Source organism: Leucoraja erinacea, chromosome 4 (genome assembly GCF_028641065.1).
Source record: "Leucoraja erinacea ecotype New England chromosome 4, Leri_hhj_1, whole genome shotgun sequence".
Taxonomy (NCBI): domain Eukaryota; kingdom Metazoa; phylum Chordata; class Chondrichthyes; order Rajiformes; family Rajidae; genus Leucoraja; species Leucoraja erinaceus.
Genome location: NC_073380.1, coordinates 12,981,072 through 12,992,974, shown reverse-complemented (window position 1 = coordinate 12,992,974; position 11,903 = coordinate 12,981,072). Strand labels below are relative to the sequence as shown.

General features: G+C 45.1%; 1 protein-coding gene across 3 annotated transcripts in view; it reads left to right on the top strand.

The window, feature by feature from the left end:
* Nucleotides 1-7,805: 7,805 nt before the first annotated feature.
* Nucleotides 7,806-11,903, top strand: part of ccne2 (cyclin E2) — a 29,348-nt gene continuing 25,250 nt past the window's right edge. Inside the window, exons 1-4 of one of the 3 annotated variants that reach the window (XM_055633697.1) lie at nt 7,806-7,874; nt 8,741-8,774; nt 8,895-8,973; nt 9,063-9,122. In XM_055633697.1, coding sequence (XP_055489672.1) covers nt 8,761-8,774; nt 8,895-8,973; nt 9,063-9,122 — 153 coding nt within the window. In that variant the 5' untranslated portion in view covers nt 7,806-7,874; nt 8,741-8,760. Of the gene's footprint in view, nt 7,875-7,956; nt 8,167-8,740; nt 8,775-8,894; nt 8,974-9,059; nt 9,123-11,903 lie in introns of those variants that run through there. The other 2 variants (XM_055633695.1, XM_055633696.1) reach the window with 2 other exon arrangements.

The following is an 11,903-nucleotide window of genomic DNA, read 5'->3' as shown; positions in this document are numbered from 1 at the left end:
ACTAGTGGAAACATCCTCACCTATTTCAAACTGTTGTTGACTTTGTTTTTTGACACTGTCCACGTTGACTATATCCGACTTACTTTTTGTGTTTGTGTGAGAGCCTCTTTTGTATTTTGATCGATTAGAAGCTGATTCCGTCGGCGGTGATGAATAAAACAATGGGTTAACATTTTTATTTAAACGTTTTGAACAAAGCTTGTACATGTTACACGAGGGTATGTTACAAAATACGAAAACTGGTCCTTAGTCTTGCTGAGTATTCCATGCAGGGATCCATGTTTGGAGTTGTTCATGATGTGCCTTCCATTTTAGATTCAGTGTGTGTGATACCAGCCTTTAATGTAATATATGAAGAATGGGAAGATATGAAATATGTTGTAAATATAACACACCAGCCCAACTATGCACAGAAGACTGTGGAGTTATGTTGTATAATTTTATATTCCATTGAAACATGATGACAACATGGGGATATTTTAAACCCACTTTGAGACTTTTTCTGGTCACTCAATTGACTGGAGTCAGAATCCAATTTACAGAATAAACACAGCACTTTGCCAAATAATTGTCAATCTTATAGACTTGTAGAGTAAGTGATTTAATTTGATTTACTAATTTAGGATCAACCTATTAGTAAATACAAAAGGTTAACTGGTGCAGTTTGCACTATGTGCTCTTTCAAATAATGTTTTAATACTGGTTACCTGTGTTTTCACAGATTCGGAAACGGTTTTTGTTTTTAAGTTCTAATATTTGCTTATTGATTTATTGTACTAACTGTGGAAATGTTTCATTTGTCAATAAATGTAATAATATTTGACAGTGGATTGATCTTTTTTTTTTAAAGGTGAAATACTGAAAGCCTGCTCTCCTCCCTTGACTATAGTTCACCATACAAAGTACAGATTAGAATTAGGCCATTCAGCCCATCGAGTCCACTTCGCCATTTAATCAAGCCTTATCTCTGCGTCCTAATCCCATTTTCCTGCCTTCTCCCCATAACACTTGACGCCCGTTCTAGTCAATAATTTGTCTATCTCTGCCTTAAAAATATCCGACTTGGCCTCCACAGCCCTCAATGGCAATGAGTTCCACAATAGACAAAAGACAATAGGTGCGAAAAAGTGTTTCCTCGTCTCCGTTCTAAATGGCTTACCCCTTATTCTTAAACTGTGGCCCCTGGTTCTGGACACCCCACAGATTCGCCACCCTCTGACTTAAGAAATTCCTCCTCTCCTGATCTCGTTTTAAAATAATTCTGAGAGTGCCCCCTATCTAGACTCTCCCTCAGTGGAAGCATCTTCTCCAGATCCACTGCCTCCACCGCCCTCTGAGGGTGAGAATTCCAATGCGACTCTCCTCATCCTTGTGAGAAAATTGTTTCCTTGCCGTCTAATCTCGTTCTACATTAAGCCAACCACCCCATAATTCTCGTAAACCTCCTGTGGACCCCCTCAGCAAATCCTTCCTCAGATACTGGGGCTCAAAACTGCCTGGGTCATCATACTGCTGGGGGGAAGTCAGCCAGTCAAGCAGCATCTATTTAGGTGAAGGGATGGCCAATGTTTTAAGTTGTGACCCTGCATCAGGGTCAAGGTTTTTTTTCCCCTCTAAAAATGGGCATCATAGAAACATAGAAACAAAAAAATAGGTGCAGGAGGAGGCCATTCGGCCCTTTGAGCCAGCACCGCCATTCATTGTGATCATAGCTGATCATCCCCTATCAATAACCCATGCCTGCCTTCTCCCCATATCCCTTGATTCCACTAGCCGCTAGAGCTCTATCTAACTCTCTCTTAAATCCATCCAGTGACTTGGCCTCCACTGCCCTCTGTACCCCGTGCTGGCTTTTCCCCCCATATCCCTTGCTTCCGTTAGCCCTAAGAGCTAAATCTAACTCTCATCTTGAAAACATCCAGTGAATTGGCCTCCACTGCCTTTGTGACAAGGAATTCCACAGATTCACAACTCTCTGGGTAAAAATGTTTTTCATCTCAGTCCCAAATGGCCTACCCCTTATTCTTAAACTGTGACCGCTGGTTCTGGACTCTCCCAACATCGGGAACAATTTTTCCTACATCCACCCTGTCCAATCCTCTTAAGAAGTTTATGTGTTCCTATGACCCCCCCTCTCATCCTTCTAAATTCCAGCGAATACAAGCCCTGTCGACCCATTCTTTCATCATTTGTCAGTCCTGCCATCGTGGAAATTAACCTCATTCATAACAAGAGGATTTCAGTATAAGAGTAAAGAGGTTCTTCTGCAGTTGTATAGGGCTCTGGTGAGACCACATCTGGAGTATTGTGTACAGTTTTGGTCTCCTAATTTGAGGAAGGACATCCTTGTGATTGAGGCAGTGCAGCGTAGGTTCACGAGATTGATCCCTGGGATGGCGGGACTGTCATATGAGAAAAGATTGAAAAGATTAGGCTTGTATTCACTGGAGTTTAGAAAGATGAGGGTGGATCTTATAGAAACAGATGCAGGAAAAATGTTCCCAATGTTGGGCGAGTCCAGAACCAGGGGCCACAGTCTTAGAATAAAGGGGAGGTCATTTAAGACTGAGGTGAGAAAAAACGTTTTAACCCAGAGAGTTGTAAATTTATGGAATTCCCTGCCACAGAGGGCAGAGGAGGCCAAGTCACTGGATGGATTTAAGAGAGAGTTAGATAGAGCTCTAGGGGCTAATGGATTACGGGGAGAAGGCAGGTATATGGGGAGAAGGTATATGGGGAGAAGGGTTAGTGATAGGGGATGATCAGCCATGATCACAATGAATGGCGGTGCTGGCTCAAAGGGCTGAATGGCCTCCCACTGCACCTATTTTCTATGTTTCTATGAAGGAGATGAGGAGGAATTTATTTCGTCAGAGAATGGTGAATCTGTGAAATTCTTTGCCACAGAAGGATGTGGAGGCCAAGTCAATGGATATATTTAAGGCAAAGATAGATAGATTCTTGATTAGTACGGGTGTCAGAGGTTATGGTGAGAAGGCAGGAGAATGGGGTTAGGAGGGGGAGATAGATCAGACATGATTGCATGGCGGAATAGACTTGATGGGCCGAATGGCCTAATTCTACTCCTCTCACTTATGACCTTGTGACACAAGGTGCTGGAGTAACTCAGCGGGCCAGGCAGCATCTGTGGAGAAAATGGATAGGTGACGTTTCGGGTCGGAAACCTTCCTCATTAGACGATACCCAGTCTAGGATGGCCTGCCCTGTAGTCGGTTCTAGTCGACAAAGGGTCACAGCTTAAGGATAAAGGGGGGAAATCCTTTAAAAACCGAGATGAGAAGACATTTTTTTCCACAGAGAGTGGTGAATCTCTGGAATCTCTGCCACAGAGGGTAGTTGAGGCCAGGGTTGGCTATATTTAAGAGGGAGTTAGATGTGGCCCTTGTGGCTAAGGGGATCAGGGGGTATGGAGAGAAGGCAGGTACGGGATACTGAGTTGGATGATCAGCCATGATCATATTGAATGGCGGTGCAGGCTCGAAGGGCCGAATGGCCTACTCCTGCACCTAATTTCTATGTTTCTATGTTTCTTCTACATGTTGTTTTAAAAAACCATCCCATGTATATAGATTCTATGTATGGGTTGCAGAGGTTATGTGGAGAGGGCAGGAGAATGGGGTTAGGAGGGAAAGATAGATCAGCCATGATTGAATGGTGGAGTAGACTTGATGGGCCAAATGGCCTAATTCTACTCGTATCACTTATGATCTTATGCGAGATAGGGGTGAGCAAAAAGAGGAGGGAGGGTTGCATTGATGGTTCAGGAGGATGTCACGGCTGTGTTCGGAGGTGACGTGATGGATGGTTTGTCTAGTGAGGCTATACAGTATGGGTGGAGCTGAGGAACAAGACAGGGATGATCATCTTGTTGGGGGTGTACTACAGACCCCCGAATAGTCAATGGGAATTAGAGGAACAAATGTGCCGGGAGATTGCAGACAGCTGCAGGTCAAATAAGGTTGTTGTAGTAGAGGATTTTAACTTTCCCAATATAGACCGGGAAAATCATAGCGTGAAGGGTTTAGATGGGGTGCAATTCCTCAAAAGTGTTCAGGAGAGTTTTCTTAGACAGTATGTGGAGGCCCCCACACGTGAGATGGCAACGCTGGATCTAGTATTGGGAAATTGGGAAGGGCAAGTTAATGAAGTGTGTGTGGAGGAGCCTTTTGGGTCCAGTGACCACAGTTCGATTATGTTTAAGATAGATATGGATCAGAATGGCCAGGGTCCACGTGTTAAAATGCTCAACTGGGGTAAGGCCAACTTTGAGGGTATGAGAGAAGGTCTCGCTCAAGTTGACTGGAGCAGGTCATTAGAGGGGAAAGGAACTCAGCGGGACCGGCAGGATCTCTGGATAGAAGGAATGGGTGATGTTTCAGGTCGAGACCCTCCTTCAGACTGGAGAGGGTCTCGACCCAAACGTCACCCATTGCTTCTCTCCAGAGATGCTGCCGGTCCTGTTGAGTTACTCCGGCTTTTTGTGTCTCTCATCTGCAGTTTCTTCCCACACATGCCAATTCACTCCCTTGCTTGTGAAGAATTTGTCACGGTGGCGCAGCGGTAGAGTTGCTGCCTGACAGCGCCAGAGACCCGGGTTCGATCCTGACTACGGCTGCTGTCTGTACGGAGTTTGTACCTGTTCCCTGTGACCTGCGTGGCTTTGCTCCGGGTGTTCCAGTTTCCTCCCACACTCCAAAGACGTACAGGTTTGTACTTGGTAAAAATGGTAAAATACATGTGTGTAGGGATGGCTTCAGTGTGCGGGGATCGCCGGTCGGAGTGGACTCAGTGGGCCAACGGAGCTGTTTCCGCGCTGTATCTCTAAAACTAAACTAAACTAATGCATCTACCTCTGCCGAATAAATATTTAAGGAGTCTGCTTCCACCACCATTAACTGGAGAAATGTGTTTTATGGTTTACTTCAAGATTCTCCCACAAAAGGAAATATCTTCTCCACATCCAAGTCAAGTCAAGTTTATTTGCCACATACACATACAAGATGTGCAGTGAAATGAAAGTGGCAATGCCTGCGGATTGTGCAAAAACTACAGAACAGAATAGAACAAAATCAGTATTTACATTTTAGAAAAAAAAATTAAAAAGACACAACACAACAGTAAATTAGTCCCTGGTGAGATAAGAGTTTACAGTCCTGACGGCCCGTGGGAAGAAACTCCGTCTCATCCTCTCTGTTTTCACAGAGTGACAACGGAGGCGCTTGCCTGACCGTAGCAGCTGCAACAGTCCGTTGCTGGGGTGGTAGGGGTCCCCCATAATGTAGCTGCCTCTGGATCTGCACCTCCTGGTGTATAGGTCCTGCAGTGGGGGGAATGTAGTTACCATGATGCGTTTGGCTCAACGCACTACTCTCTGCAGAGCCTTCCTATCCCGGGCAGAACTGTTCCCAAACCAGATTGAGATGTTGCCGGACAAGATGCTTTCTACAGCCCCAGAGTAGAAGCACTGGAGGATACTCAGAGAGCCTCTGAATTTCCTCAGCTGCCTGAGGTGGTAAAGGCGCTGCCTTGCCTTTCTCACCAGTGCGGCAGTGTGTGTTGTCCATGTCAGATCCTCTGTGATGTGGAGTCCCAGGTATTTGAAGCAGCTCACGCTATCCACAGTAGTCCCATTTATCTCCAGTGGCGTGTATGTCCTCGGATGTTGAGCCCTTCTAAAGTCCACGATCAGCTCCACCATGTCAAAACATCACGGGATATATGTTTCAATCGGATCTCCTCCCTCCCTCTCTCCCAAATCCCAGGGGATAAAAGCCTGGTCTGTTCAACCTTTTCTAATGAAGCATCACACCTAATCCAGCTTCAAGGATGGTGCAGCGGTAGATTTTCTGCCTGACAGCGCCAGGGACCCGGGTTCAATCCTGACTGCGGGTGCTGTCTGTACGGAGTGTGTACGTTCTCCCCGTGACCTGCGTGGGTTTTCTCCGGGAGCTCTGGTTTCCTCCCACACTCCAAAGACGTGCTGGTTTATAGGTTAATTGGCTCCCCACACAAATTGTAAATCGTCCCTAGTGTGCGGGGTAGTGATAGCGTGCGCACGTCTTTGGAATGTGGGAGGAAACCGGAGCCCGCGCAGGACACGGGGACAAAGTTCAAACACCACCCAGACAACACCCGTGGTGAGGATTGAACTGGGGTCTCTGGCGATGTGAGGCAGCAGCTCTAGCCGCTGTGCCGCCCTGACACCCCCTACTCTGGGTAAAAGACTGCATTCACGCAATCTATTCCCCTTGATTTTTATACACCTCATTAAGATTCCTCCTCAGCCTCCTGTGCTCCAAGGAATAAAGTCCTTGCCTGCTCAACCTGTGAGTGAAGTCACATCAAGTACCAATGGGCCTGTCCCACTTAGGCGACTCTTTAGGCAAGTGCCAGGGACTAGTTTTAATGGAATTCACCTACGACACCTGGCGACAACCTACGACAGCAACAATTGTCGCCACTGTCGCCGAAAATGTTTAAACACGTTGAAAATTTTGCGGCAGTCGCCTGTAGTCGCCCTTTACTGCAAAAAAGGATACTGAAGACACATCTTAACGTATTATTCCTGAGCTCCACGCAATATCGAACCAGAACCCATAGCGCTGGATAAAGTTGATGTGGGGAGGATGTTTCCACTAGTGAGAGAGTCTAGGACCAGATATCACAGCATCAGAATAAAAGGACGTTCCTTTCGAAAGGAGACGAGGAAGAATTTCTTTAGTCAGAGGATGGTGAATCTTTTAGTTTAGGTTAGTTTAAAGATACAGTGGGGGAACAGCCCTCCGGTGCACCAAGTCCGCACTGACCAGCGATACTAACAATATCCTACACACCAGAGACAATTTCACAACTTGCTGAGGCCGATTAACCTACAAATAACCTGCAAACGTGTTCATCTTTGGAATGTGGGAGGAAACCGGAGCACCTGGAGAAAACCCACGCAGGTCACTGGGGAAAACACACAAACTCCGTGCGGACAGCACCCGTAATCGGAATTGAACCCGGGTCTCTGACGCTGTGAGGCAGCGACTCTACCCCCGTGCCACCGTACCCAATCTGTGGAATTCATTGCCATGGATGACTGTGGCGGTTCCTCATTGAGACTTACCGAATCGTGAAAGGCTTGGATAGAGTGGATGTGGAGAGGATGTTTCCACCAGTGGGAGAGTCCAGGACCAGAGGCCATAACCTCAGAATTAAAGGACGTTCCTTTAGGAAGGAGATGAGGAGGAATTTCTTTTAGTCAGAGGGTGGTGAATCTGTGGAATTCATTGCCGCAGACGTGTGGGGAACGTCAATTGATAGTTTTAATGCAGCGATAGATAGATTCTTGATTATTAAAGGTGTCGGGGTTGTGGGGAGAAGGCAGGAGAATGGGGTCGAGAGGGAGAGATAGATCAGCCATGATTGAATGGCGGAGTAGACTTGACGGGCCGAATGGCCTAATTCCGCTCCTGGAACTTGTGAAATGCAACTTTTGACAATCAGCCTGAATTTCTGTTTACATTTGGAGCCAAGTCACGTTGCGCGGGCAGCCGGTTGTCACCATTGGTGGGGTTTTTAAAAATCTCCTCCCCTTAAGGTGGGACTTGTGTAAGCAGTGGGTGGTGATAATCTATTAAAAAAAAGCATGCCATTTGTCCAACATTATAAGAAAATGTCAAAAATACAATCGGCCACTTGCCGGGTCCACAAAGGTGATTTTAAAGTCATTCGTCCAGAGAAATTGTACAGTAGAGTGAAAAATATTTCTGGTTCACCTGAGTGGAGACATGCGCATTTGATAGGTCCCCTTGTTAAAAGTGTTGGCGCCGGCGCCAGCTGAGACAGTACTAGGCAGAGCAGCGGCCGGGGTAAGGACAGCAGCGTTAGAAATTTATGCCATGCATTTATTTGGTGAACGTTTTGTGTGTGTTTATATAAAAAAAAAGCCGAGCAGATAGATCCAGGAGCTGGAGTGGAAAGGGAAGCAAGAGTGAATGTAGCAGCATTTGCCCGCTTTAAGAGATGATCATTTTATTCAGCGCGCCTTGTAACTTACACAGGCTGGGCAATGTAACTAACACGGGGGCAATGTAACTAACGTGGGGGTAATGTAACTAACTGGTTCTCTGTGTGTCTGGGTTCTAAAGGAGCTGCCTTTAAGTAAGTAGTTTGATGTGCATGTTTTTTTTTTCTATTTTCTTTCTTTTTATGTGTGTGTGTGTTGGGGGAGCGTTTTATTGAGTTGGCGGCTGAGCGGGGTAGAAACGAGCAAAGTGTCCAATCGTGGCGTTACCCGCTCTAGTGTAAATTGGCGCGGAACTGGGGTGGGACATAAGATTCACTTTAAAACAAAATGCAAAAAAAGGGCACACTTTTATTTGCCATACTTCACCATTCATCGGATTAATGGAACAAAAATACAGCGGGAACAGTTGAGGCTGCCGGATGGCGCGTATTTTTTTTAATATGGATGTTGTACTGTGTAAGAGTTGAGTTTGACTGGCTTGTGAACCAGTCACATTTTCCCACATAAGCCCAAATTAAAACAAAAAAACGAGGCATTTTAATGAAAAATGCAATGTATTTTTCTTCTACAGAAAATGACATTAAGATTGACAAGACTGTCAGGGAGCTAATGGCATATGGTTTTATTTTCTGTTAATGTTGGTTGTAGAAACCAATTTTGTGATATTGCTGTTCCATCATGTAATATTTGACAATGCTTATTTTAAAGGATTTTCATCAGGGAAGAGAATGTCGAGACGCAGGTGATAAATATTTCCCTTTTATTTTTAAATGTTATGCGGGTGGGGGGGGGGGGGGGTGGACATGGGGGGGGAAAGTGGGGGGTTTGGAAACTGAATTTCGCTTTGAATCTTCATTCACAGTGATCGTTTGCAAGCCAGACAGACAAAAGCCGAGGAACAAAGTGAAGATTCTGCACAGTCCAAGAAGAGAGAAGCAGAAGTGAGTGGATTTTTAACCATGTTTTAATACAAAAGTTATTCAATTTGCCAGTCAGCATACAGTAACCAATGGGTTTCCTTTTGTAGACGTGCAGGCTGCGTTGCAATGAAACAGAAGTCGGCAAGAGAAGAAGACAGTTCCAGATACAGGTAGAGCACTTGCATTTAGTATCTCCTATGGAAATATGTTATGAGAATCCCAAATATTCATTGAAAGAATGGAGATGTGTATAGCATACTGGATCAATGGAGGTGCTATCCACCCCAACGTTGTGTGTGTGTGTTGAGGGTTAGAAATTTTGGGGGGGAGGGGGTATATATTTAATAGGATTAAGCCCCCATTGTGAACTGGATGCCCACAGATGCTGCCAGATCTTCAGTATTCAAATCCACCCGGCATTACTTTTATACAATTAAAAAATTACCACCTAACATTTACCTTAAATAAAACTCCACCGCGCCAAGAAAAGTGTGCTCATAAGTTATTTCAGTAGGAATAGGCCATTCGGCCCATCAAGTGTACTCTGCCATTCAATCGTGGCTGATCTATCTTTATCCCTCAGCCCCATAACCCCTGACTTGTGGTACTTGGAAGTTTTATTGAGAGTGTTAGTAATAATGTGTTTTTGTAGTTGTGTGTATTATTGAATGTTAGCCGTCTTTTTCAGCCTTGTGGCGGGAGGGGGGGGGGTCTCTCTTTAATGCCCAGCTGTGCCGTACTTGGGTCATCAGGGACTGGGACAAACCCTTTGCTTAGCTGGCGTGGAATAGACTTTACGCGCTGACTTACACGCCGGTTCCGGCTTTTTCAATGGGAGGTGCTTAAGAGTTGCGCGCCCGCCTAGCAAGACCCAAGAGCTTTTTTTGTTTCACCCCAAGCACAGATCCCAAAATCTGAAATTTGTCCTGCAATTTTTTTTTCCCCCCCCAAAAAAACCAGAAAAGCTAAATATTGTTTAAAAAAAAAAAAAGAAGAAATGCAAGTCACATTTGTTTATTGTCACTTTGAAAGCAGCCTGATCAATCTGAACAGGTCTATCTGCCGGATAACTGTGTGTATTACACGCCGTCCTGTACAGGGATCAGAGAATCTCAGTGATAAAACGCTCTTAAATTTTTAATTTCTAACATGGAATTAAAAAAAAAAATAACCCAGTGTAAGTGGGGAGGGGAGAGGAGGAGGGAAATATCGCAGTAGGTTTGATACATTCCCAGCGTTACTTAGACCGGCTTGAAATTGATACATTATCTAATGCCAGGGTAATCGATACGGAGACGGGGTTCTGGTGCCACGGGTTCGGGGAGGGGGTCGAGGATGTCTATATTTGCTACTTAAATTAAGACGGAAATGAATAAACGCGGGAAGTTTTCCCTCGCAAACGTTTCGGGAAAAAAAAAGAGTCAGAGGAGGAATCTGTTAGTGAAATAGTGGCCAGTCAATTGAGAACATTGCCCCTTGTACAAGGGCCTTAGTCGTTCTTGGGCACTGCTGGTCCACGTTTGAATGTTTCAACTTGAGAATGCTGCAGAATCCTTTCGTATATTGCTCCATTTATTAAAGCTGTTTTATTTTCATTCTATCAGGAATTAAATTATTTATTTGTAACTTTCCTGACATATCTGAATAAAAACCAAGCATGAGACCATTGATTTCGAATTCTCTGTTACTGCAAATTTAGCGTTTTGTGTTTTTAAAAAAAAAACGGAATGAAATTGGTGCCATCAGTGAGGGGAAGATTTCATGCTCTTAATACTTGTAATAAAATAACTGTGTTTCACTGCTACCTGCAGAGGGAGCAGTCACTTTAAAATTCGGAAGCATCTAATTCTTAAACCACTGTCTCCATACACTTCTTCCCACCCTGCTAGCTGCAAAGGCTCTAACCCATCCTCCCAATTCCTCAGTCTACACCACATTTGCGCCAAAGATTAGGTAATTGGCCCAACTTGCCCACACCGGCCAACATGTCTCTGCTGCACTAGTCCCACCTGGTTTGGTCCATATCCCACCAAACCCGTCCTATCCATGTACATGTCTAACTGTTTCTCAAATGTTGGGATAGTCCCAGCCTCAACTAGCAACTTGTTCCATACACCCACCACTCTCTGTGTGGTGAAGTTACCCCTTGGATTCCTATTAAACCTTTTCCCCTCCACCTTAAACCTATGTCCTCTGGTCCTCGATTCCTTTACTCTGGGCCAGGGACTCTGTGCATCTACACGATCTATTCCTCTCACGATTGTATACACCTCAATAAGATCACCCCTCATCCTCCAACGCTCCAAGGAATAGAGACCCAGCCTACTCAACCTCTCCCTATAGCTCACACCCTCGAATTTTGGCAACATCCTCGTAAATCTTCTCTGTACCCTTTCCAGCATCAGTTGTGTTCCATACCAGGACATTGGAGATGTCCTTATTCTTTAGGGCACAGGGATTCTCATAGATGAGGCCCTCTCTCGTGTCTGTCGGTACCCCGCAGCTCCGCTCTTGCTCCCCCTCCTACTAGTCGCAACAGAGACAGTCCTGGTCCTTGCCTTTCACCCCATCAGCCGTCGCATAATCTTACTCTCGAAAAATTGTTAGTTCTACAAATTAATTTGGTCAGAGCTTGATTTTTTGATTTTGGTATTTAGTTTATTGTCACGTGTACCGAGGTACAGTGAAAAGCTTTTGCTGTGCGCTATCCAGTCAGCGGAGAGACGATACATGATCAGGTCACAATCGGAGCCATTTACAGTGTACAGATACACGATAAGGGAATAACGTTTAATGCAAGGTAAAACCAGCAAAGTCCGATCAAGGATAGTCCGAGGGTCACCAATGAGGTAGATAGTAGTTCAGCACTGCTCTCTGGTTGTGGTAGGATGGTTCAGTTGCCTGATAACAGCTGGGAAGAAACTGTCCCTGAATCTGGAGATGTGCGTTTT